Below are 25,199 nucleotides of genomic sequence, written 5' to 3'. Positions count from 1 at the left end.
ATTAAAACTGGGGCCACCTTTAAGCCAATAATAAAAATGTTCCTGTTGTAGTGTCCTAACATTCTGAGTCATTCAAAGACTGGAATGCAGCAATATAACAGATGCTGAGAAGTCTCAAAATAATGAAACACTTCTGTTTTGATATTACAAAAGAAACATTTATCATTAAGTGTTTGTCACTGAATGTATTCTTATCAGACTCAGCCAAGTGAAATGTATTTTCAAAGAACTACAAGTCTTGCAGTTGGAGTCCCAACAGAAAGTTAAGAAAAGTAGAAAAAAGAAAAACAACATTGGAAATGTGCATGACATAAGCCCTTTAAAGATTTACCCCAAGGTGAGTGAGGTATCATTTTACTGGTTTGATCTGATACTAAAGATCTGGCAACAAAGAAGGGCTGGGAACAACCTCAGTGGTGGCCCCCACATGAGCATGCATGTTTGCTTGTCCAGGTTAGTTCATAGTCTACTCAAGAACGGAACTAGGGTCACCTAGTTGCTGCCAGAACGTGGTAACAGATGATCTATACAAATACTGATAGCCTGCCTGGTCAAATGGGATAAAGGTTTGTTGTTTTACAGGAGATTTATTCCTATAAATAGTGTGACTGAAAAAACAGTGCTTAGCTTTAGAAAACCTGGGATGGTCAGTAACCTTGTTGTTGTGAAGGAGAGAAATAAAGCTGTATAAGTTGCACTCATTACTCCTGCTATATCACAGCACATTTCAGAAGACTGCATGCTAGAAGGCAAAAAATACAAGTTTCTGTCTTACTAAACTCACCGGCATACAGACAGAGGTCTGAGTATGAATGAATATGCCTAAGAAGACAAGAAGAGGGTGATGAATACACTTACACCAGCAAATGATACCAAGATCTGTCACAAAAGTTACATGGCCCAGGAAATGTTTTTGCCTTCATAATGTGTAGAGTTAGACATTCCTATAATTAGGGATTATGAAGATCAGCATTTCTAGACTGCTTCCTTATATGGTAAGAAATTGTAAGGCTTGAAGACAAAGGTAAAATGCAACAGTTCTTAAACAAGTAAAACTCGTGTCTGCCGTTTTCAGTCTAGTGGGTACAGCATGCATTCAAGTTTTTCTTTATTCATTTCCTCAAAAATTAATCGTTAGATTTGCAGATAATCATAGAATAGCTTGGGTGGAAGGGATCTTAAAGATCATCTGGTTCCAACCCCTGCCCCGCCTCCACCATGGACAGGGATGCCACCCACTTAAAGCCCCATCCAACCTGGTCTTGATCACTTCCCAGGGATGGGGCGAGAGGTATTATGCTGCATTAAACCAATAGCTACATACACACACACAAAAATCCAAACAAATAAACAAACAAAACCACACACACCCCCAAAAAAACCAAAACACGACCAAAACCACAAACAAGACAAGCTTCTAAAAATACTCAGAGGCCTTTATCAGGTCCAAAAATTATGCGGTTGACCTAAAAAAAATTAGCTAAGCTATATACAACTAGAAGGCAATTGCTCAGAGTTTAGCTAAGTGTGTATCAGTTAGATCATCTCTGAAAGAAAAGACAGCTGACAGCTTTGAAATAAAAAAAGAAGTTATTAAGGGGATAACAGTGGAGACAATGTTAGGGAAGAGAAATAGGTTTGCCCCATTAACAGGAAAGCTAATGAGGAGGTATATTAGGATATGCCATAAAACTAGTAAGGCTACTGAGTCCATAGTTGTTGTATTTGAGAATTAAGAAGGTCTTGTGTGTCCAATAGATTGTCTACTTTCTTCAACTAAATCAGCTGATCTAGTAAAAGACTTCTACCTACAACTTCTGTTTCTTATGTCCTGTTGTATTATCCATGGTTATGTTTCACTGTCACAGACATCATATTTAAGTGGAATTCTACAGCTCACTCCTGCGTATGCTGCAACCAGCACTAAAACTCTCTTCATACCAACCATGATTAGCTCTGAAAATATATTTGGACACAGGTCTTTGAAAGATGTGATGAGCAGTTACAAGACAAGCATTATACACATTTCCCTGCCAGAGTTGTTTAATATGAGCAGCTCTTAAAAAGCTAGATTAAAAATGTAAGGAATGCTACTGTAATATCTAGCTCCTGGTCCTGTCCATCTTTGTTTATCATCTTTATATTTTAATGACTGCATTCTGCGGCATGACTCTGTAGTGCGTAAGAGCCCTCTTACTGATTATCTGACATCTTAAAAGCCTTTCAACTATCAGAGATGCCCCAAGTCGCTGCTCCTGCTGCTGTCTCATTTCTTGCCCTTTGCTTTTCTCTCACTTCTTATTTGGACCAATGCACAGCTTTGATCTGTCTTAAGTCTCCAAGGTCAGTTAAAAAGCAAGACAAAACTGAACAGAAAAACAATGTATAAATTGTAATTATTAGGAAAATGCAGTGCTCTCTCCTTAATTTCTATTACTTCAGAACAAAACTCTGTCATCTGTAATACAAGTAATCACAAAAGGGTCTCATTAAAGGTTTTCATATTATTTGAAGATTACCAGTGGCTCTAAACATACCTAAAACGCTAGAAATTAAAAACACATTAATTTAAGTGAAGCTATGGACATAAATGTGCCAGAAAAGAAGACACTGGAACCAAAACATTTTCTACTATGCTTTTGATAATTGTTACTGGCTTCATAAAGATAGGTTTACTCTTTGCTGTATCTTTTTCTAAATGAAACACATTTCCTCAACATGTATTGACATAAGCGCTTTATCCAAATGGGCCTCTTGAACATCAGCTTTATCATTGCTAAGTGCTTAATAACTACAAGCTAAACCCTGTGGTCTCTCAACTGGACCATTATACCCATTAAACATTTAAATAAAACAATTTTCAACTTATGTACAAGTGGGATGTTTGTTGTTTGTTTTTGTTTCTTTAAAAGCAAGATTCATGTCACAAATAATTCTGTACTATAGCTTTTTAAAAAGCTATAAAATATACACTTAGATGAAAAATAGTCTGGGAATTCTTACCAGTCTTTTGTAGCAGAGGATACCGCAACAAAATCCAGAAACTTCATAGCAGTCATCCCTAAGTGGTCTAAAATATTCAGAACATCCCTTGATAATGGTTATTAGAAGAACATATAGGATCCCTCAAATAACAAAAAAGATGCCTTAAACCTCTACTGAAACACAAAAAAGTCACTTGAAAAAGATACTGGGGAACACGGAATGGGAAGGATCTGTAGCCTAGACTTAGCACTGACAAAATATTGAAGTTAACCGGTGAAGTTCCTTTCATACATAAGAGGTTATAGTCAGAAGTATTGCAGGGCTTCTAAATTCTTTAAATATTAATGGAAAATAAAAATTCAGCCACAAAAATAGTACTGAAAAACTCTTAAGGTTCAAAATGCACTCAAACCCACATGCTTCAGATCTCAAGTGCCAGCCACAAGAGCTATATCAGTGTAAACTGCTATAACAAGTTGACCTTCATAGGCAATAGGCTGCATCAAAATATAAACAGTCACTAGCAAAATCATCAGAAAGAAGAAAATGGATCTTAGGACTTCCTACTACGTCAGTCATGGGTTTTAAAACAACCAACCAAGTGTTCGTCCATACCCAATTAGTACTACTTGTCTTCCTATGAGCAACTAATGTAAAGAATTCAGGGCACGGGTAACGTGACTGCTGTTGCCCAGCCCAGTGAACAGAACTGCTGCATCTGCATTGTGAACAATCTGGAAGCTGTGGGGAAACTTTGATGAAAATCCTGATAAAAGACAATGAAAAAATAACCAGACTGTACAGTGAGAAAAGCATGAGTATCGTTTCAATGTTTGCACAGGATAAATAATGCTATGGTCTGTGTGAACTACGCAGCTAGAAAATCATCATTGAGCTAGGTCTGATATACATGGACCAATTAATAAGAGAAGGTCTTGTCAAACTAATCATGTCCAACTTCTTAATATAGCCCCAAAACATTTTTAAGAAACCCACTTCGCAGGGCATATACCTCCAGGCAGCTACATTTAACAGCTATTGTAACTACGATAGAGTGTAAAATCAACCTTTTAACATGGAGACATTTACTTGGAATGATGCACCTGAAACAGCAAATGTATCCAGGACAGCCAACAAGACTACTGTAAATTTGACAGAGCAAGAAGTTTCTTTCAACAGAAAACCAATTACCGATCTCCTAAGTGGAATTTACGGCACTACAGCACACAATCAGTGTGAACAAGGAATTCATAAGACTGACTCAGTTGGCACTCCTTTAACTTTTCACCAGATGCATCTGTTTATGTCCAGCCTAAGTATTTTTCAGCACTGTGACAAGACCTCTGTCCTTCAGCATGTATGACACTAGATTTAGCAGAGAGGTGGGGTATAACACCTATAGCCCATTCTGTGCTTAGATGGTTTTGACAACAAGAACTTCTGATCATCGTCTTTTAACCTTGTCTAATGACCTTTTTCTAATGCAAACCTGTACATCCCGAGATAAAACTCCACTTAAAGAAGACCTTACTAATTAGCCCTTGAGCACACTGGCACAGCTGGTAAAGGACCCAGAAATATGTACCTCTAAGCTCACATCATTCAGCTCTGATGAATAGAAGACCTTGCCAGTGAGGTCAGGTGTGGAAACTGTTACACCACAGATCTATATTGCTGATGTTCTGTGCAGTCCTGAGGAAGTCATGTAAAAAAGACCACTGTTGCCTGAATTGATGGTGTCATGGTGAAACAGTTCCTTTGAGGTCCCAAGCAACACTGCTGTTGGTTTTGTAGAAACTGCAAATTATGTTCCCATTTAACCTAAAGGAGTCCTATAATCTCTTCATTAAAATTGGATATGCAATGGTTAACAGCTTAGAGATGGGGAATTAATGCTTGTGTAGATTTTTTACAACTGTAATTGATGATATTGTTAGTGTTTCATTTCTATAGTAATATTCTAGTCCAACACAAAAACTCTGGCTTTGTCTAGTTCAAAGAGGAGGCTGAGGAGCAACTACATTCCTCCCTGCGGGTTCCTGAGGAGGGGATGTGGAAAGGAAGGTGCTGAGCACTTCTCCCTGGGATCCAGGGATAGGATGCTTGGGAATGGCTCAAAGCTGTTCTAGGCGAGATTCAGACTGGACATTATTGGGAAGTATTTCTTGACCAACAGGGTGGTGAACCACTGGAACAGGCTTCCTAGAGAGGTGTTCTGTGCCTCAGGCCAGTCAGTGTTTAGAGGCATTTGGGCTACATGCACTCTTAACGATACGCTTTAACATTAGGTCAGTCCAGAAATGGTCAGGCAGTTGGACTAGATGACCATTGTTGGTCCTTCCAAATGAACTGTTCTATTTTATTTCTGATGCTATTATACTTCTTTAGCTAGGAAAGGGGTTGAAGCATCTCAGCTTAGTGATACTAAGGTTTTTCAAAAAGGAGTAATTGAATTCACTTAATCATAAATGTCATTCCTAGTATATGAGACTGATTTTTTTTTTTTTAATTTATTTTCGCATGCAACTAAATTTAATGACATGGCCTAGACTGGAGAAAGTACTAGTTTGAAATTCAGCACAAGTCCAGCATGGAACTAGAGCACTGCTGTAAGTCTGAGTAACTTTGTGGAAGTATTACTACTGCTTCTTCTCAAATCCCTGCTAGAATTTCTACATCCCGAAAACTTTGCATCTCCAGGAATTTTATCATCCGCTAGCTTGTTTTAAAAGTTTTAGCACTTCCCGTGGTAAGGAAGAAAATGCCTGTTCAGATGAGATACTAGAATTTTTCTATTTTCAGAGCATCTAAAACTGCTCAGCACATCTGTGGAGGCAAGAAACCGTAGGATTTATTGTTACCTACTGAGGCAGCAGCTACAATTTGGATACATGATGGGAACTCCCCTGTACAAATACAGAGCAAGAGACGACTTTACTGGGTTTAGTCAAGTGGTAAAGAGAGGAAAAAAAAAGAGAAATAAGTAGCTGCAATGTCTGCACCTACTGCAGGCAAATGAGGAGTGGAATTGGTGACAAACCTCTGCTTTCTGCTCCCAGCTATGTGTCCCAATCAGTAGGTCTTGTGGTCTGCCATCCCAGAGGAATCACTAGAAAAGGGGAGCAGAGAGAGATGAAGCAGAGGCCAATTTAGGAGAAAACCACACATATGTGTGCTTTGTTTAGACTATTTGCCAAAGGAAAAGAAGCTTAAAAATCAGTTGTTCATGGATCTGTGTTCTCCATTAATATTTAAACCTTTTTATTAAGTTTAAGGAAGCAGAGGAAAAATCTCAGCGCTTCAACAGTTTTGTAAAGATTGGTGAGGGAGGTAACTATTTCTCCAATTAGAAAGAAAGGCTCATCAGCAAGTTACCTCTTAATATATGCCAGGTTATTCATGCAACCAGGAGAAAAGCTTCTATTGTGGCTTATACTGTAGACCACCGAGAATCAAACCAAAAGATAATACAAAAGAAACTGAGACCTACTTGCTTTACTGTTTATAAATAATGTTTATCATGTTAGTTAGAAGAAACTGTAAGAATTCCTTAATCCTCTAAACATGTGCTCACTGCCATGTGTTAAGTAACATGAACCAAGCAAATAATAGAGCCTAGCTTTTTAGAAGACCATCACATTTATGTAACAGGTGGATTTTTTTTAAGAAAACAAGAACTGTAACTGGCTCTGGGAGGGACAAAGAGAATGCCCATTAGGAAAGGAGAATGTGAAGGGCTGAAATAAGTTCGAGTGACAACATAACATTTTGATTATTCAAACAGAAACACCAAGGTCTTTTCAGTCATATTTGAGTAGGTTACATTATATTGAAATCCTAGCACTAGGGAAAATTTGTGCTAAATACTCATAAGGTCTCAAATAATAAATGTCCAGTCTAGCTTCACTGTAAGATCAAGGTGAGAAGGGCTTCAAAAAGAAGAGGGAATGATCTACAACAGCTTCTGTCATCAGAGAAGTTTGTGACAAGTTTAGGGCAAGACAGAGATGGGAATCGAACCTCTCAATACAGTCTTGAATCAGGTTGTATTCTTTTCATTTATCCAGCTATGCACTTCACACTGTTGAAGTCTCTTTCCTAACCAGACAGATTACAATTTCAGTGCAGTGTTGTAAAAATGGAATTCCACTAAGTACTTTAAACTTGGATTGGATACATGGAATCAGCTGTTCTGGGTTGTTTAGGAGTTTTTCCCCCAGATTTTTCAGAGGCAGAAATAACATTTTATTGTGAAACTTTCTCCAGAATTTTTTATTAATTTAACCGTTGGACTCACTGTGCACATTTGCAAAATTATTAATTAGCTTAGATGTAAATGGCTAATTAAGTGCTTTAGAAGTTACACTTAACATGGTCCAGTTGCAGGGATAGCAGTTCCTGTTACTGCTACGTGAGTCATAACTATATTTCAAAGCTATTTCTTACTACTTCGTGTTTTGAAACATCTTTTTAATTAAGTTATAAACAAGTTCCTATTAAAATAAAACTATTAGTCATTAAAAATAGAAAGTTCATTTTCCATAGGACTTGCACCTTTTTCTGTGTGCCAGTATTCACCTAATGAGTTGCTATGCAGCACTTTGTCTGTTCTTTCTGAATACTGTCTCTTTATCTAGCAAAATCTATGCCTTCTTTCTCCTCACTAGGTTTTTATCAAGTCCTATTGTATGCTGACAAGTAACGCAGTTTCTGTGTCTCATTCCCATCCTCATATACTTATCTTTTACTGAGTCTGAAATTTATTCCCTTCCGCCAAAACTGAGGTCTAGCTGGTTTTTATGCTCAGCTTATCCTAAGCTTAGATGTTTCCCATCCAAGCACTCATCTCATGAGAGCTTGTCCTAAGCATTCTTCTCCTTATAGGGAGCTTTTTCCCTTCTACCCTCATGTCATGTGATCTTTTCTTCCATTTGAACTGAAACCCAGTGGGATACCTGCTTATCCTCAGGTTCCTCCTGTGACTATTACCTTCAGGTTGAGGAGAAAAGAGTGTAATCAGACAGTAAAAGGCACAGATGTACATGCAATTGAGTCACACAAGGGATCCATAGAATTTACAGCCTGTTCAGCTATGAACATCAGAAAAATCTCAAACAGGCATGTGCAAACAGGTGTGTGCGTAGGGGTGGGGGGAGCACTTCTGTCACACTTTTATGCTAAACACTGGCAATTCTAGGTTTTTTGTTCCGATTGTTTAACATGGAAATCAGAAGGAATTATGCTCTTTTGCACCACTCTAACATAATACAAAGGAACCAGGGGACGGGGGGAGGGCAGTCACCAACAGCGGCTATTCTTTTGTTTTCTCTCAAAAACTTGGCAAAGCAACAAGCTAGACACAGCTGAAATGTGCTGGCTAAAAATTTCTCAAAACTTTCATCTGAGACAGACACAAACCATGCCTAACACCATCACAGAGAAAGTTTGTCAAAGCCATGGATACCTGAAAAAGGGTTGCATACCAGAAAGTATTAGCAATCCCTATACATATACAACACCACCAGCACTGCCTACAATTATGATTCACACATTTTTATGCACATGACGTTTTATAAATTAATTATATGCTGAAAAGCATGTTTTGTTTGCTTGGGTTTTTTTGTGGTTAGTCAGGGTATTTTGAAAAGTAAGCAGTTTGATTTTAAAACGCGTGTACAAAAACTGTCTCAGCTCAAACATAATTTCCCATGTTGGGGAAATTTGGAGTGTTCTTTGTTCATCAGTTTATACTTGAGAGTTTGTGGTATTTTAAAATCCTTTCATGACAAACCTCATTTGCTATTTCAAGTTAGAAAGAAATCCTTTTCCTAACAGACTTCCTCAATCTATTGTGATCAAAAAGCAGGTATAGGTCATTGTCTTGAGCAAGATAATGGATTGTGAAAAAGGACCTGGGCGTTCTGGGGGACACTGAATTGAACATGAGGCAGCAATGTGCCCTTGCTGAAAAGGTGAACAGTATCCTGGGCTGCACACAGCAAAATCTGGCTGGAAGGTCGAGGGAGGGGATCCCTCCCCTCTGTTCAGCTCTGCTGAGGCCACACCTGCAGGACTGTCCTGAGTTCTGGGCTCCCCAGAACGGAAGACAGGGACATACTGGAGGACAACAAAGGGCCACAAGAATAACGAAGGGACAAGAAAGCACCTCTCCTACGAGGAAAGGCTGAGAGAGCTGGGACCACTCCGCCTGGAGAAGCAGCAGCTCAGGGGATCTCATCCACCTGTACAAACAGCTTCAGGGAGGATGCCAAGAGGACAGAGCCAGGCTCTTCCTAGCAGTGCCCAGGGGACAGGGCCAGAGGCCACGGGCACCAACTGACACACAGGAGGTTCCCTCCAAACATTAGGAAACAGTCACTGTGAGGGTGACTGGCACAGGCACTGACCAAGCACTGGCACAGGCTGCCAGCAGCAGCCACAGGCCCTAATGCGGCTGGAGGACTGGGGGTGTCTGACACGTGCAGACACTGTAAACCACTCCTCGCAGCTGTGGGTGCCTTTGGACCAGGCCTGGTTTTAGTCTTTTTCCTGCAGGGCTTAGCGGCCACAGGAGAGACGGTCTCCTTGCCACCGCCGCTGCCAGCCTGAGCCACAGCTCCCTGACACAGTCCTACCCTCTATTCGCGCAGTGGAGCAAGCTCCGCTTTACCCGAGAGGTACCGGGGCTGGGCGGAGGTTGAGGACTCCCGGTGCGGGCACGGTCGCGGTCCCGGCCCGGCCGGAGGAGGGGGGTGACGTGCCGCCGCCGCAGAAGGCCATGGCGGGGGCCCCGCCCGCGGCGCCGCGGGCATTCCTCGCGGCGGGGCCTCCGCCCGCGGCCTCGGACGCGCCGCTCGTGGCCCCGCCCCTATAATATAAGGGGCGGCCTCAGCGCGGCCCCGAGCGCGGTCGCCGCCTCTCCCGCAGCCGACCCGCGCACGGGCACCATGGCAGGTCAGTGCGCGCCCGGCACGCGCCGCCGCTCGCGAGGGCCGCGGGAGCGGAGCGGGAGCGGGATCGGGGCGGCCGCGCCTATTTTTAGGCGGCCGGCCCGGCTGCGAGCGGGCTCCGGGGGTCGGCTACGGCCGGTGGGGACAGCGGCTGCCCGCGAGGGGGGTCGGGCACCGCCGTGGGGACTGAGGGACGGGCGCGGTGCAGGCTCGCGCCGCGCCTGCCTTACTGCCCGGCCCCGGGCTCCGGCCCCGGACGGGAGGGATGTAGCCGGCGTGGCGGGGAGCAGGACGGGCGAGAGGGGCCACTGTAGGGCCGCAGCGACTCACAGGGAAAACCCAGCTCTCTCCTGAAACGCCACAGAGAGCGTGTGACTTCGGTGATTTTGATACTTTAAAATGAGTAGTTTCTTACCGCCTCTTTAAGTCCGTCTGGCTTCTTTTTTCCGTTTTTTTCCCCCCGATTCTTACCGTACCTGAGGCTGTCAGCAGAGTAGGTTTCATTTTCAGATCTGGAAGCCTGCAGGAAGTCTGCCTCCCGGTGCTTGTCTTGCTGGATGCTCTTGTCTCTCTAGGAATCCCGTAATCAAAAAAAAATCAGATGTACGAGTACCTAATTCAAAGAACAGGGGGAAAAGCAAGCACCTGTAAACTCTGGCTATGCTTACGAAAAAGCTTCCGGGGAAATTTTGAAAAGATCTGGGGTAAGCACTCCAGTCACTTCCTGCACGCCGTCAAATGAAAGGCTGCTCCTAGCTCAGACTTCCAGGATGCTCTTGGCTGTGTAAGGGCTGGCACAAAGACCCTTACAAAGGGAGATTCTAGCCTCTGAACCGGGCAGCTGAAGGTGTCTCTCAAGTATCACAGTTTTGTCTGGCTAACTCAGTTATGAAGCTTTGCAACTGTATCTCATTCTCTGCTTTTGCAGACATGTTGTTACTAAGAGGTCATCAGGTATCAGGCGCAACAGGGGCTGCTGTGTAAACATGAGACCCCGTGGAGGAAATGTTTACAGAGAATTGAGAAGGGAGACACGAACAGCTGAAATACCTGTAGTTTATGTAGAATGGACTAGTCTCTTGCAGATGTAACTTTCATAATTATCACGAACTGGTCTTGCCTGAATTGTAGCATGGACTCATGTACTTATGAACGTAGAGAAGATCTGAAATACAACACAGTTAATTCAAAACTTTGGAAAGCTGTGCTGACTTGGATGGTCTACAAGTTGGCAATATTCACGTGTCAAGCAGTTGTACAGTCTCCTACTGGAGCTGGATGTAACGGGGGTTCTTAGCCTTTACTCCATCATTAAATGGACTTTATTTCTCTAAGGCAGACCTCTGTGTGTAAATATTCAGTTTCAATAAAATGAGAAGACATGGTAGAAGTATACCTGCTAACAGGTCAATGAAAAAAAGACTATGCTTTCAATGGCAAGGTCACTTTAAGAATTAGTCTTACACTGCTGAAAAAAAAAAAAAAAAAAGCAACACTCAGATGAATGTTGGGCACAATCCCACTTTGTCTACACTGGATTTTTAGTGAGCTGTCTGAGAGCATAGAGTGGCTGACTTCTATGTATTGAGTAGTAACATTCAAATTAACTAGTGAAAAACCTGTGGAGGATGTTCACACCACTTAAAATGTTACACACTTGCCATTTCAAAGAAATATAAAGTTGTTCGGTAGACTTGCTGAATATGAACTGGTACAAATAGGCAGCTAAAAGGGAATTGAAACAAAATATCTTTATTCCTGGCATTATAGAAGCTTTTTTGATCTTTGTGATTGACCACTATAATCTAAATCCCTTGGGACTAGTTGGTTTTGCTGCTAAGCAAAATAGAAGGTTTTGTAGCTGGTCTATAGATCTTGCAAACCAGGTTTGCAGAGCTTATAGACAATTACTGTACGTGACTTTCTGTCGTCAACTGTTAAGGTGCTATTAAATTAAAAAGATACTAATGATGACTCCCTTAAGGAGTTGTGCCAAACAATCTCTCCCAAAGAAGTCAGTATTTTAATCTTACTACTAGGCTTGAAAGTAAGCCTTGAAGTGTCCAGAACCCTCACTCTGATATAACCTAGTTAAATTCTGTAAAGAAATCACAGTTGCTAAAATAAACTTGAATCTGAAAATCTACCCTTGAAATTCTTAAGAAGAAACTATTTTGTTGATAGTGTTTAAAATTGATTGGTAGAAAAGAGCATACTTTATAAAGAGCTGTAGCTTCGAAAGGAGGTCTACATGACAATAGTTAACAATGAACTGAAGAACTTTTGTAAGTTACTTTTTTGCTTTTGTCAGTCCCACCCTGGCAGTTTAAAACAACATGACAATTGAAAGAATGCAAAGCTCGTATTATGTGGCCTCAATAAGCACTATATGGCAAAACAACACATCTTCATCTATTTCTGCGGTACATTTTGAGCAGATTATACTTTATATTAACAATCCAAATTTACCTCTTTTTTGCTTGAAGAGTAAAAATTGTTGCAAATTTTAAATTGCCTTTTGTATTACTAGTTACTTCCCATTTAAATCTTGCATTCTTGGTATAGAGCTGCAACTGTGGGTTGCAGAACTACTCATCTGCAAAATCCTGAGCTAGCAAAACTTAAAACTGTTGTCCAAGATCTGATTCATTGCTTACTTTCATTTGAAAATGAAATGCAAGTTTTACAGTGCCCTAGCTTCAGGGTTGAGAGCTGAACCCACAGTAACTCTACAACACCCTTCTAACTTCAGGCCAAATGCAAGCCCACAGAATCCAAACGCTTCTAGGTTAAAATAGCATATTAATGGTCAAAGTAAAGATCTTTAGACTTTTTGGATTGTCTCTACATTTGGCATGACTCATTTAACATGGGGGCAAATTTGAACTGGTTTTCTCTTGCAATGGTCTCGATTTTGTGGGGTATTTTACTGCATTTCGCCACGTGTCAAGTTACTAATAGCAAGTATAGCTGTGCAAATATAATCTACTTTGTTCAGCCATGTAGGTAGGCCCTACATACAGAGTTAAAAGGCACATCTTAGTTATCACAGCATGATTACCTAACAATACTAGGTTTCTAGTATACCTGTCTCAGAATAAAGTAGTGGATCACACTAACTTGATCAAGTTCATTTCTTCCAGACCAATCTTTTGTGACTCTAGCCACAAATGACTCCTATGTGAAAGGAGCACTGGTACTTGGTTCATCCTTGCAACAGTACAGAACAACAAGGAAGCTGACTGCACTCATAACTCCTCAGGTCTCAGATCTTATGAGGTAAGGTCACTTATACACTTCAAACTGCTACAGTTCCTGCTGATGTGCAGGTTGAGAAATGGAAGTTAAATTCCTTAATAGTAACCTTTCAAAACTCTGGAAGCTTAACAGCTAAGTTTAGTGGAATTCAACTTATCTACATTATCTGGAATTCTCTACGTTCTTCAAACATGAAACTATTTATTATTATGTTCTGGTGGGGTTTTGTTTTTCTTCCCTATGATGAGTTTAACGAATAGTCTGTAGTTACTAAACTGTGACTTGATACTGGTATTTCAGCTGGATCTTTGCTCTTTCATAGTCCTACTTAGAATTGTCCAACAATACAACATTGCTTGTGTGTTCATTAGCGTTGTCTGTCTGCTGTGGAGTGGGGAGTAGGGGTTTGGCATTTGTTTTGCAGAAATATTCCTTAATAAGATAATATAACACAAGCTCTCTTGAAATCTAGCAGATACTTCAAATTTTATCATGAGAGAAGAAAACAAGCAGAACTAAATTATCAATAAGTACATCACATCAGTAGCTCAAAGAGGCATCTAACAAGGTCACCACAGTACAACAAATTAAATTAACAGGCGATGGCTTCCTACAGCGCCTCTGGAATCATCTCAATATGGAGGGGACTGGGTTCTCTTTCCACGTGTACGAGGAAGGAAAAGAAACCCCAAACAGCTAATTAGTACTGTTTGTAAAGCTACAGATGATAGGTCAAGATTCTCTATGTGGGAAAGTTCTTCTGAAAAGATTTCTCAATATTTAGGGACAGTGGAGAGGTGGCTCAAAAAAAAAAAAAAAAAGTCTAACTCTCCCTGCCGTCTCCTGGCAGCTAAATGGCCATATCAATATTAAGATGTTACATATAGGAACATCCATGCCAGCCTATTAGGCAAGTGCTCTTTTAAGACGAATCAATCCTAAATGTGCTTATGTGCTAGTGCAAGCCAGCTAGTACTATGCCCTTAGACTGATACCTTCCTACACAATGGTGTAACTAGAACTTGCATTTCTCACCCTGTCTCCACTAACAAGGTATGCCTTAAGTTCAGAAGCAACTGTCCACACCAAACTGTCAGTATCAAGTCAGCCTTGCAAGGCAGAGTTCCAAAACTCATTTACAAGCTCTGTGGCTCAAACTGCACTGGTAATTGCTGAGCATTCGAGATACACTGTAGAATACCAAGACTTTACAGATGCTTCCTATTTTAAGCAGCATGAGTGCCTTAATCTCTCTTGAACTAATGGTAATGCTTTATTGATGGCAAAGCAGAAGCTGGATATCTGCCACAAAATTTCACTACAGTGCCTGAAAGTTTGTCACTGTTTAGTTAACATGATACTGGTTCAAAACATTTCTGTACCCAAACCCACGACTAAGTGAGTTTTGAAAAAAATTTATGGGACAAACTAAGTTTTAGCAACTGGATCTAGTCAGATCTAGTCCCAGACGTCCCAAATCTAGAAGAGTGTTGTTGTAACTGTTGCAGAAACTTCAGTTTCAGGTGTTTAGGATTCAGCTACTGTCCTGCTCAAGCTACTCCAACAGCTTCCCATTTCTTAATTGCCTGCTCAAAGTAGACTGTTAAGTTGCCAAAAATCAGAGTCTGGATGAAAAAAGGCTTTGTGGAAAGTTTGCACTGCATAGCCACGACTTACTGGACTTGGTAGCAATGCCCTGTTTGTGGAAGAAAAAAAAACCCCAAACCTTTTTCTTCCCCAAAATGTGCCCATTACAAACTAGAAACTTTGAGGCAGACAGGGGAACTTTTGCATTCCAACATATGCAGTCAACTCTTACTGATGAAATAAGAAATGCTGCCAGGTTCCCTATTATACCACTTCTCTTTATGGAATCTTTCATGTGATCTCATGCTGGAGTAACAGTAGAACTAAATCTTGACTCTTCCCCAGGAGAGTGCTGGAAAAGGTCTTTGATGAAGTCATATTGGTAAACGTCTTGGACAGTGGGGATTCAGCACACTTGGCATTAATGAAAAGACCCGAGTTAGGTGTCACACTAACAAAACTTCACTGCTGGGAATTGACACAGTTTACAAAGTGTGTTTTCATGGACGCAGACACAATGGTAAGTAGATTTATGTCCTGGTACCTCTTAATGACCTTGTATGACATTGTTTATGTTGGTTTGTTGTTTGTTTTTAAGAGTAGGGGTAATAGAAACCATTTACTAGTTGGACTAGTAACTGTAAGAATGTGTGTGCCTTTTAATCTAAATTAATTGTAATGAAGTCTGTGGGGACTATTTTCATAAAGTATTGTCTTCTATAGGACAAGAGCATTGATATGAGAACTTTCTTTCATGTCTTAAAGTTGATGTCATAATCCATGAAAACATGATACCACAATTCCCAATCTAAAAACACTTTTTTCTTTTTTACCCCTTTACAATTAGGTTTTGTCAAATATCGATGAGCTTTTTGAGAGAGAGGAGCTGTCTGCAGCACCAGATCCAGGCTGGCCTGACTGTTTTAATTCAGGAGTTTTTGTTTACCGACCTTCCATTGAAACGTACAATCAGCTGTTACAGTTTGCCACAGAGAAAGGCAGCTTTGATGGTATGTATTAATTTGTATTTCAATATAAGTTAGACCAAAATGGTAACAGTAGTTAGGATGGCTCAGTAACTACATACATGTCATGAGGACTTTGTATGACAGATTCTCAATTCAGTGTAACTACACAAAAATTGTATCCTTCTCAGAAATAGAGGTTATCATTACGTTATGTAGTGAAACTACTTTCTTCAGACTTCGTGAAATAAAACCCCTGAGTTTGGCGTCCAAAGCAGCAGCTGTATGCATTAACAGTGTTCATATAACAAGAACTCTTAAGAAGTAGCAAGCACAGTGCATGCTCTAGCAAATAAAACTGCAGTACTATGCTTCATGCATTCCTAACACTCAAGGCTTGAATGTTCTATGCCAACTCAAGTTGATACAGAAAAAATAGCACTGGTCAACTTGAGCACTGCTTCAGAGAATCAAACATTTGAAGATACAACTATCTCTTCATATGCTATGTGATGGCTTCCTGTCATTATAGGGTGGTGGCTGTCTCTTTCCCAATATCAAGTGCATATAGCCTTGGCTGCTTCCCACTATAGGTCACTTGAGATCGGCCACTGTACCAAATTTAAGCTTGAGAAGCCATGTTCTGCTGTCCTGTAAGTCTACTAAATCTACTACCAGTAAAAGCAGTAAAAGCACATGTTGCTTGGAGACTGCTATAGTTAAAGGCTTCTGAGTAACACTGTCTCCTGTCACTACATTTCCTTATATAACTACTGTGGTACAAAACAAAGTCTACCTTAAAAAGCTACAGAAAACTATGTAAATAAGACCATAAAATGGAGCTCTTGGATAGAAAGTAATTAGCCAGCCTGTTGACTTGCCTTTCAGTACTTTTCAAAAAGTAAAAATTCACTAGTCACTCCTAGTCTGCAGAATAATCCCTGTTACTGTGTGGACTCTTGTGTGTGTTTTCTAAAGAACATTAGTCACAGCTGGACACTTAATGCTACCATAGGAATAGACTCTAGTGAAAATGAGTACTGCCATGTAGTGAAGGGTCTGTACCTTGCTACTGGTGAGGTAGCAGTTGATAGCTTTGTGAGCACTCTCAGATGTGGGTGCAAATTGGTCACCAGCTGTGGCAAAATCTATATCATAGTTCTGAATTGTTATGTTAAAAACAAACCAAAACAAATAAAAAAATGCAAACCAAAACAACACAAAAACCACCAACAAAAAAACCCTACAAAAAGACCCCCTCGCACTCCCTCCGCAAAAAAAAAGAAACCACCAACACATCCAAATGCCACCCAGCCAAAAAAACCCCAAACAAACACACATCTTTGTGCAAACTGACTGCTGAGTAGCTCCAGACCATCTGAGACTTGATGGTTGTCCTCTCCAAGTTGTGCTTCACTGCTAGTAGACCCCATCTTCTAGTTCGAAGGCCCCTGTCCTTTAAAAGAATGGAACTGCTTCCACAGTATACTCTGACTTGAAAGCTAAAGGCACACAACAGTGAAACTTCTTCAGTGTCCTAAACACAAACTAATTGTAGGAGCACTTAACAGCAGAAGTGGGTTAATGGTTTAGGTACCAACTTTCCAGAATGTAAATTGTATTTCAGCTTTAAAATTTACTTAGTTTTTATTAAATGATAGCACTGATCTGAGTAATGAGACCATGGAGACTTAGTCCACCTGTATAAGCTACTGCTGAGCTCAGGAACTTGGTGGAGAGAAAGAGGATTGAAATTTAAATTGACCTAGACAGTAATAAAAGGTTCTAGGAAACCTAGACCCTTCAGTGAAGGGTCACTGCTTTTAATAGGACATAGGGATACAAAGTTAACAAGCTATGTGTAGTTGAAGTCAAGCTGCAAGTACCTCATTTGCAGTAGTAGTAAGTAGGGAATGCAAGACTTTCCAGAGTATTTCATGTTTATAACGGCAGACAGGTGCCTTCCATGTAATGCTGTTGTCCAGAAATGGCAGAATGATAGTTACTTAAGTAGACAACCACTTTGTCTATCTGAACTTCACCTTTCTAGATACAAAGCAATGTCATGCAATAACTCTAGATACCATCTAAAAGTAGTGGAAGGGAAAGAAAATTTTGGTTTTAAAAGAAATCTGGTAATACTGATACTTTAGGAACATTGCTATTGCTTTGACAATCCTCTGGCTCTTTAGCCTGGGATCCAAAATAACTGCTTTTACAGTCTCGCTGTATTGTATCTTTGTGTCTGTAAATATGTAGTTAATATAAGTACTGCCTCATTCTTTAACCTTATGTCTAAGATCCAGTTTTTGTAACACAACTACTGTTGAAGTCTGGACTAGGACAGCTAAATGCTGCTTTCATTGTCTGCTTTAGCACAAATGCATGCAATCTGGGAAAAAAAAAAAAAAGCCGAGTATGTAAAACAATCTGAGCGAGAGGAAGTCCTGTAGAGTGTTAGTTAAATACGCTGCTGCTGTCCCTTTAGTTCTCTTGTGATGGACACAACTTCTTTCAAAAGTGCTTTCCTTCCTTTAGGGGTTAAGAGGCAAGTCAGAGATTTGAAATTACTGGACTGAGTCCTCTGGCAGTTTCTCACTCTGCAATCTGCATGTATGCTGACAGCTGCAACACGATACTTAGAATTTATATTTGTCAGTGTACTGTCTGTACATCTAAGTTTATGCCCAGCGTCTAGATACTTCAGTTGCAAAAAGCAAATTCTGCTCAAACAGCACTGGTGGTATAAACCTTAATACTGTCCTAACTCTAGTCACAGGCAAATAAAAACCCTTTTCTGAGTCAGCAGAGACTGAGTGCTTGAGAAAATTAAAGATTAAAATAAAACTTTGTCTATACTAACTAAGCTATCTGTTTATGTACTCTTTAGTAATGCTTCTTGTGAATGCAGTTACAGATGAAAGGAATACAGCAAATGAAAGTTGAGGGACTCTTTTCAGTCTCCTTGATAAGGGGAATTATTACTACTTAAAAACTAATTATATTCACTGCAATAAAGAATGAGTGGATATAAATAAATAGGATTTTACTTCTCAGTAGCTGCTTATAAACTAGTCTGCTGTGGCCCGGAAGCTTTTTTTTATTTATTTATTTTTTTTAGTTGTTCTATTACTGTGATACCAAACAACTTCTGACTCAACCTCATTACAACCTCTACTTGCAAACTTAGGTGGCTCCTCCCAACAAAGATTATTATCCTCACTTAGCAGTTAGCCAAGCAACTTTTTAGTACAGAACTAGGAACACCTCTTGTCTGTTATGGGATTTGGTAAAGTTGTACTAGAGTTGTCACCAAGGCTGATTGTCCCTTTTTTTATCAGATCACCGTGGAGGTAGATGCATCTGGGACTGCAGGTCTAACAGGCCACTGATACCCTTACTCTGGCAGTGAGATGTTGGTTATGCATCCGAAAGCATAAGTAATAAAACTAATTATTGCCACTTGATCGTCTGAGCTACAGCTTTCCTGAAGCTGAACAGTACTCAGTTGTCCTGGTCAATTTTGCTTTTTCTGCCTTATATAGCTTGAACTTCAGTTGTAAAAGAAACTGAATGGCAGAGTTTGTGAGCAGCTTGCTATCTTTTAGCAAAAGTAACCCCACACAGATTATTTAATTTTCTACATTTTTTGGATTTTCAAAGGCTGCAAGGTTTACAGGGTTGTTCACAAACAGAAATTTAGTGCTCTGTGCCAAACTTCTACTGGACATGACAACTGCATTACCAACTCTTACTTACTGAAGTGACTGGAAAAATATCCTCAAATAGCTGTCTGATGCTTGTAGCCTATTAATGCTTTCTCTTTTAGGTGCAGATCAGGGGTTATTAAACACCTTCTTCAGCAGCTGGGCAACAACAGACATGAGCAAACATCTACCATTTATTTATAATTTGAGCAGCACTTCTGTATATTCCTACCTTCCAGCATTTAAAGCGTAAGTTCAAACTTTTTACAAGATTTTCGGAGCTTACATAAACTAATTTCTTGTAACAGAATGAACAGGCATGATGTGAGCTTACATAGGTTTTCTAGAAGGAGACTGTTATTGTCACCGAATATGTAATAGTTTCTTCTCTTATCTCAAGATAAATGCAGAGAGAGCTGTATCTGTAGCTTAAACCACTCATCCCTGGTAGTAACACCAAAGTTTAGAGTAAGTACATTTGACAGGTCACTTGCAAAAAGAAGAACCACTCCTCCAGTATGGACACAGTCTAGTACAGTTCTAACCAATGGCAGTAGATTCTTGAATCAACTTGAGCTGGTATTGTTCCCACTTAGGTAACTTGCCCTTTTCTCACTCAAATTACTTAAGGTGTTTAATAGCCAGTAAAGTTCATCTAATCAGCCTATACCATTCAAATAAATGTGGTGAGGAAAGACTTGTATAAAGCTAGAATTCTTTCCGATTCTTTAAGTAACAGCACTATGGAACAAAGTCTACAGCCAGCCACATACCATCACATGTTTCCTCTGTGAGGAAAACTGTATCCTCCCTAGCTAGCAGTATTCGATTTGGCATGTACATAAAATGTATGTCAGAGGCAGGGACAAAGAGTTATAATAACACAGGAGGAAGAGGGGGGGAAGCAAGGGAAGCTGAAATGTTACATAGAAACTCTTTATCTATTAAGAGCTGCAGAAGATGAGGGCAAGGGGGATGGAAAGTACCAATTGCATAAAAACAATCTGATCTCTGAATGACATCAGGTTACTAGTGTCTGAAGCAGTGGCTAGCATAAGCAGGACTGTTGCTGGCTCAAGATCAAACTGTGTCTTGTGATCAGAATACCATCTGGAATCTTGTCATGCTAAAAGTGGAACACTTATTTAAAGAAATATATGCAAGCCTCAGAATGACTAAGTAGCTGGATAGCATTTGATAAGCTAACATCTATTGTAAAGTACGTCCTCTTTCCATGACTGGCTGTTATTCGCACGACCTTAATTGTACAAATTACCTTGTTGCCACAAAACACTACTTGGATCTAGGGGCTCCTGACAAAAATTCCATTTAACTGATTGAATCAGTTGCCTAACAGAACTCATCAGACCTTCAAAAGTAGAATGCTGGAAGTGTAGCCCTTGTAAGTAAAATTCCCTGTGGAATAATTTCCCTTGGTTAGATCAGCAGCTATGCTCTTGATAACCAGCAGTTGGAATATACTGAAATTTAAACCTACTGACATCAATAGCTAAGTTTTTGCAGCTTTGTACAGCGAGACTAGATTTCACAGCAGCCTCGGTAATCCTTTTTCCAAAGGAAAATGCCAATTCATGACAAATGCTCTCTAACTTCAAAACATTGATGAAGGACTTTTCTGGGAGATGGGGAAAGAGATTAGTTGCAGAGGCCAGTGTGGACATAAAGCTTCCTAACAGTTGAGCTTAAATGTCAGAATAAAATATTGCAGATCCAGAAGGTATCTAGAAAGCAGATACTGAAAATATCATAGAAGCTTGGCATCTGCCAACTGTTGTTCTGGCCATAAGTGTACAGAATATCAAGAGTACACTTACCCATTTGCAGCCGGTGTAGCGTAACACTTCTTAGGCATTCTCTTGCTTAAATAGCCTTGATTTTTGAACAGTAACAAGTTTCTTCAGAACAGCAGCAGCCTAAGATGAAGAAAACTCAGGTTGTTTAGTACTGTGACAGCTAATAAAACTAATGTTGTCCTCTTATGCCAAATCTTGACAGGCAGAATTTAGAGCCCAGTAACTGACCTCTTGAAGACATTTTTTCTTGCAGCTAGTGCAAATATTTGGCCTTGTTTCACACACGTGTGGGTCTTCATTCTGCAATAAGATCAGTTGTGTTCAAAACATTGAACATGAATACTGAAATATAGTCAAAGATCTTACAATAGTGTGGAACCCCCCTCCTACCCCAATGCATACTGCCTTGGTTTCAATATTCTACAGCTTTTGAAACACACCTGTATTGTTTCCATATGTAACACTGCTTAAACGCCTGAGTCCTGGTCAAGCTGACCGGCATGTGCTTAACAAAACGTTAGACAAACTGCTTCGGCATTATTATCCATTTCAGTCATATTATGCTGAGAAGAAATCATAATACAAATTGAACAAATTGACACTAGGCATGACACAATCATGACACAAATTGAACTAGGCAAGACAGTAACTGTTACTCAAGAGACTGGTACTACTTGTTCACAAAACTGACTCAAGCTGAAATCCAGTTCTGGAACTGTAGAAGAGTGAAATGACTGTTATGGCACATCTCATCTGCACTTTTCATGCAGAAGAGCATACTGATAACAAAGCTAGAAGTCCATATTGAAAACTGAGTTAAAATGGGTTTTAAAAGAAACGAAAACAACCCACCACCAACCCCTGCCCCGTGCCTAAACTAGGGTTATTTAGGAAATAACCATTGTCTAGCAGGACCCTGCTGCACCAGAATCAGGAGTCCTTTGAAATGCCTAGGTTATACAAAGCTATTATTTTGCAGGAAAATGGTCTTCCTGCAGCAGGGCCTTCCAATGATCCATTTCTACGGTGCTGTAAACTGAAAGGGTAACTCAACACTGACCCTTCTCTACTTAATGCTTGTAATGCCTAACTCTCTGGCTTGCTGACTTTGGAGTAGAACCTTTTTCACTTTTAAAACCAGTTCCGATTGCAACGGCTGCTTGAGACTGCTCTCTCCTGAGCTATGGACACCACTCTAAAGACTTGAGTTGGCTGTAAGTACTTAAATAGTCCAGATCATTAGGTTTTGGCTGTATTCTGACTAGTGTAATGTAGAATTCAGTTTGCATTTTTTCTGTTTTATAGCAATGCTTTCAGTCCCAGTAGGCATTGGCAGTTTGATGATTTAGCATTTAGCCTCTTAAGTATATTCATATTTCTGTTTTCTGGACAAATACAGAAACTGCAGGTTAAAAAAAAAAACTGTCTGCCAGTCAAAACTCATTTTCTAGACACATATATAAAATGGCTTCCAAAATGTTTCTGTCCAACAGGTTTGGTGCAAGTACTAAAGTGGTGCATTTCCTGGGAAGCACAAAGCCATGGAACTACACATATGACTCCAGAACAAAAAGCATAAAAGGCAACATGGACGACCCTAAAATAGTTCACCCAGAATTCCTCAACATGTGGTGGGATACCTACATAGCTGATGTTTTACCATTATTAGAACAGCATGGAATTGTTAAAGAAATTACGACAGGTGTAAACATGGTAGGTGCTTTAATAATCTTGTATGTCCATACCCAAGTATGGACGATGGGTTATTTACCATTGCAGTGATTTCGCTTCCCTCTGTCCAATTCATAGCATGGGTGTGTTTTAGTTTGGGGGTTGCAGGGTATTTTGGTTTTGCTCTTTTAAGCTTGGAATAAAAAATACTACAGAAAAGAAGCATGCTATAGTGGTCTTGAACATAGCTGTATGCTTGCCTAAAACAAACTTAGTAAGAAGCTAACCTTGCACCAGATATTATACTGTAGTAACTTCTTTAACATATACAGAGAAGGGCCCTAACTCTTAATGTGTTGCAGCTAATAAGGTTCTCAAGCAGAACTCCAGTCCAGCATGCAAATAGGTACATACAGATCTTCCATGGTGAAACAAATTTAGGTAAACCTAGGATAACTAGAGAATCAATACTTACATAAAATGGCAATGATGAATCCCAATAATTATTAAAGCCAAAGTAATGATTCTAACTCATTCAGAGTTTAGTAGCTTGCATCTGACTGCATACTTCTTAGTCTTAGCTTAGTACACGGGCCAATTTAAGTTCTCAACCTTTCCAATACCAAAGTTAATGGTCTCTTAAGATGTGCTTTCTCTTGGTAATCTTGCATCTTTCTAACAAACTATTTGCAGCTATCGGGCTTGGTCTATACTCTGGCTTTCTCTTGTGGCTTCTGTAGAGAGGTATGAAGAACTTTAATTTTTTTTTTTTCCCCTTGCTAACTTCTGTAACTCTGCTTTGTTATTTTGCTAGGAAAGCTGCACAATCCCTGCCCGTTGGCAATGCTTGCTACTGCGCATGAGAACATCTACTTTGTTGTCCCATTCTTCTATGGCCTGTTGCTCACTTTAGCTATGCAAAGTATTTCTGTATTTTTACTCTGCCTTTCCTTTTAGGCAGAGGTTACAGAGGCAGTGTCCCACTTATCAGTATCACCAGTATTACCAACTGAATCTTCAGAAGAACGCAAGGAACGGTGGGAACAGGGCCAAGCTGACTATATGGGAGTGGATTCCTTTGACAACATCAAGAAGAAACTTGATACCTACCTTCAGTAGAAATGCCTGTCTCAAACAGTGGTCATGCAAGGACTTGTTCCAGAACTAACAGCTAGAAAGGTATAGATGGTGGTCAGTTACACTTGCTAGTAGCTTGATGAAAAACTCCTTGGCTGAAGGCCTCTGCAGTGCTACAGATGAAGACTGAGCAAAAGCTAGGAAGCAGAATTCCTTGGGCCACCTATTACTGCCCAATTTCCAATTCTCCCTACTAGATAAAACCAGGTATTTTCAGCTTAAAATTTTTTCTGTTGTGATCAATTGGCTCAAGATATTCCTGAAACTGGGTTTGTTGCCTCACCTCATTAAGGTGATTAGCATTGATTCCTTTGCTTGCTGTTTTAGATGTAAAATCTAATTCATGAGATTGCTCATACACTGGAGTGGTAGCCATTCTGCTTTACCATAAATGTATTAATGACACTGGGATACATACGGTTGTAACAGTAATAGCACTGCTTTGCTCTTCCAGTCACAATTGCACTGAAATTTTGACCAGGTTCTTACGCACAGTGCCTACAGCATGGCAGAATGCGTTTTTCAGTTCTGTATACTATGGGACTAGTAAACTGAGTTTTATCTGTTCCTTGCAATGTTGCACTTGATACAAAAATAAAAAGTTGTCATGCATTTCTGTCTTCCCTAAACTCTTGAGCAATTAAGAAAAAGGGAGATCCAAAGTCCTTTAACTAAAATATCCAAGAGGTATAACCCTTAAGCTTTGCTAATGCTACTCAGGTTCTCATTAGCAAATGTCCAGCTCTTAGTTCTGTAATTATTTACAGAGTAGACAGTAATTTGCTAGGAAGCTGTTTAGGGCCAATCCCCTTATTAGCGTGCCCTAAGTATAGGATAGAGCAGTGGAGGAAGTACCTGCTGAAGCTACTCACATTAGTAACATGGAGTTTGGGAAGAGGGCCTCTTTCTTTCAAGTGACTAAAGAAACATCATCGCTAACTTAAGCCCTGTACAGTCAACTTAGTCTTACATACAGTGGAGATGCTGTTTTGGCAAAGAAAGATTACACAGCTGCTTAAGTAATGGTACTTTCTTGATTAGGAAAACTAGTCTTTCCATGTGTGCAGAGAGTAAAAGAAAGGGCTTTTTTTGCCACACTCAGGCTACACATACTCCAAGATACAA

The 25,199-nt window shown here is 40.1% G+C and overlaps 2 protein-coding genes across 9 annotated transcripts in view; one reads left to right on the top strand and one right to left on the bottom strand.

Annotated features, from left to right (window-relative positions):
• The first annotated feature begins 9,803 nt into the window (after positions 1-9,803).
• Positions 9,804-24,686, top strand: GYG1 (glycogenin 1). 3 transcript variants are annotated; one of them, XM_050308789.1, is made up of 8 exons: positions 9,804-9,939; positions 13,079-13,214; positions 15,126-15,300; positions 15,628-15,790; positions 19,575-19,701; positions 22,760-22,979; positions 23,631-23,681; positions 23,895-24,686. In XM_050308789.1, exons 1-8 carry the CDS (start codon positions 9,933-9,935, stop codon positions 24,054-24,056), a joined length of 1,041 nt encoding a protein of 346 aa, XP_050164746.1. In that variant the 5' UTR covers positions 9,804-9,932; the 3' UTR covers positions 24,057-24,686. The 3 variants fall into 3 exon arrangements, with proteins under 3 accessions (XP_050164746.1, XP_050164748.1, XP_050164747.1); XM_050308791.1 differs by lacking the exon at positions 23,631-23,681 and having other exon boundaries at positions 23,752-24,037; XM_050308790.1 differs by lacking the exon at positions 23,631-23,681 and having other exon boundaries at positions 9,805-9,939.
• HLTF (helicase like transcription factor) overlaps positions 9,905-25,199 on the bottom strand; it is a 45,678-nt gene continuing 30,383 nt past the window's right edge. Inside the window, exons 23-26 of one of the 6 annotated variants that reach the window (XM_050308773.1) lie at positions 21,495-21,566; positions 21,288-21,386; positions 10,986-11,100; positions 9,905-10,548 (exon numbers count right to left, since the gene is read on the bottom strand). In XM_050308773.1, coding sequence (XP_050164730.1) covers positions 21,318-21,386; positions 21,495-21,566 — 141 coding nt within the window. In that variant the 3' untranslated portion in view covers positions 9,905-10,548; positions 10,986-11,100; positions 21,288-21,317. Of the gene's footprint in view, positions 10,549-10,985; positions 11,101-21,287; positions 21,387-21,494; positions 21,567-21,706; positions 21,830-25,199 lie in introns of those variants that run through there. The other 5 variants (XM_050308774.1, XM_050308776.1, XM_050308775.1 and 2 more) reach the window with 5 other exon arrangements.

Source organism: Myiozetetes cayanensis, unplaced genomic scaffold (genome assembly GCF_022539395.1).
Source record: "Myiozetetes cayanensis isolate MyiCay16 unplaced genomic scaffold, myiCay2020 scf13, whole genome shotgun sequence".
In the NCBI taxonomy this organism is placed as follows: domain Eukaryota; kingdom Metazoa; phylum Chordata; class Aves; order Passeriformes; family Tyrannidae; genus Myiozetetes; species Myiozetetes cayanensis.
This window is presented reverse-complemented; position numbering and strand designations above follow the sequence as displayed.

Coding starts and splice junctions, on each gene's coding strand:
- GYG1 (XM_050308789.1), top strand. Junction 13,215..15,125: donor CAGGTCTCAGATCTTATGAG/GTAAGGTCACTT, acceptor ACTCTTCCCCAG/GAGAGTGCTGGAAAAGGTCT. Junction 22,980..23,630: donor TTACGACAGGTGTAAACATG/GTAGGTGCTTTA, acceptor AACTATTTGCAG/CTATCGGGCTTGGTCTATAC.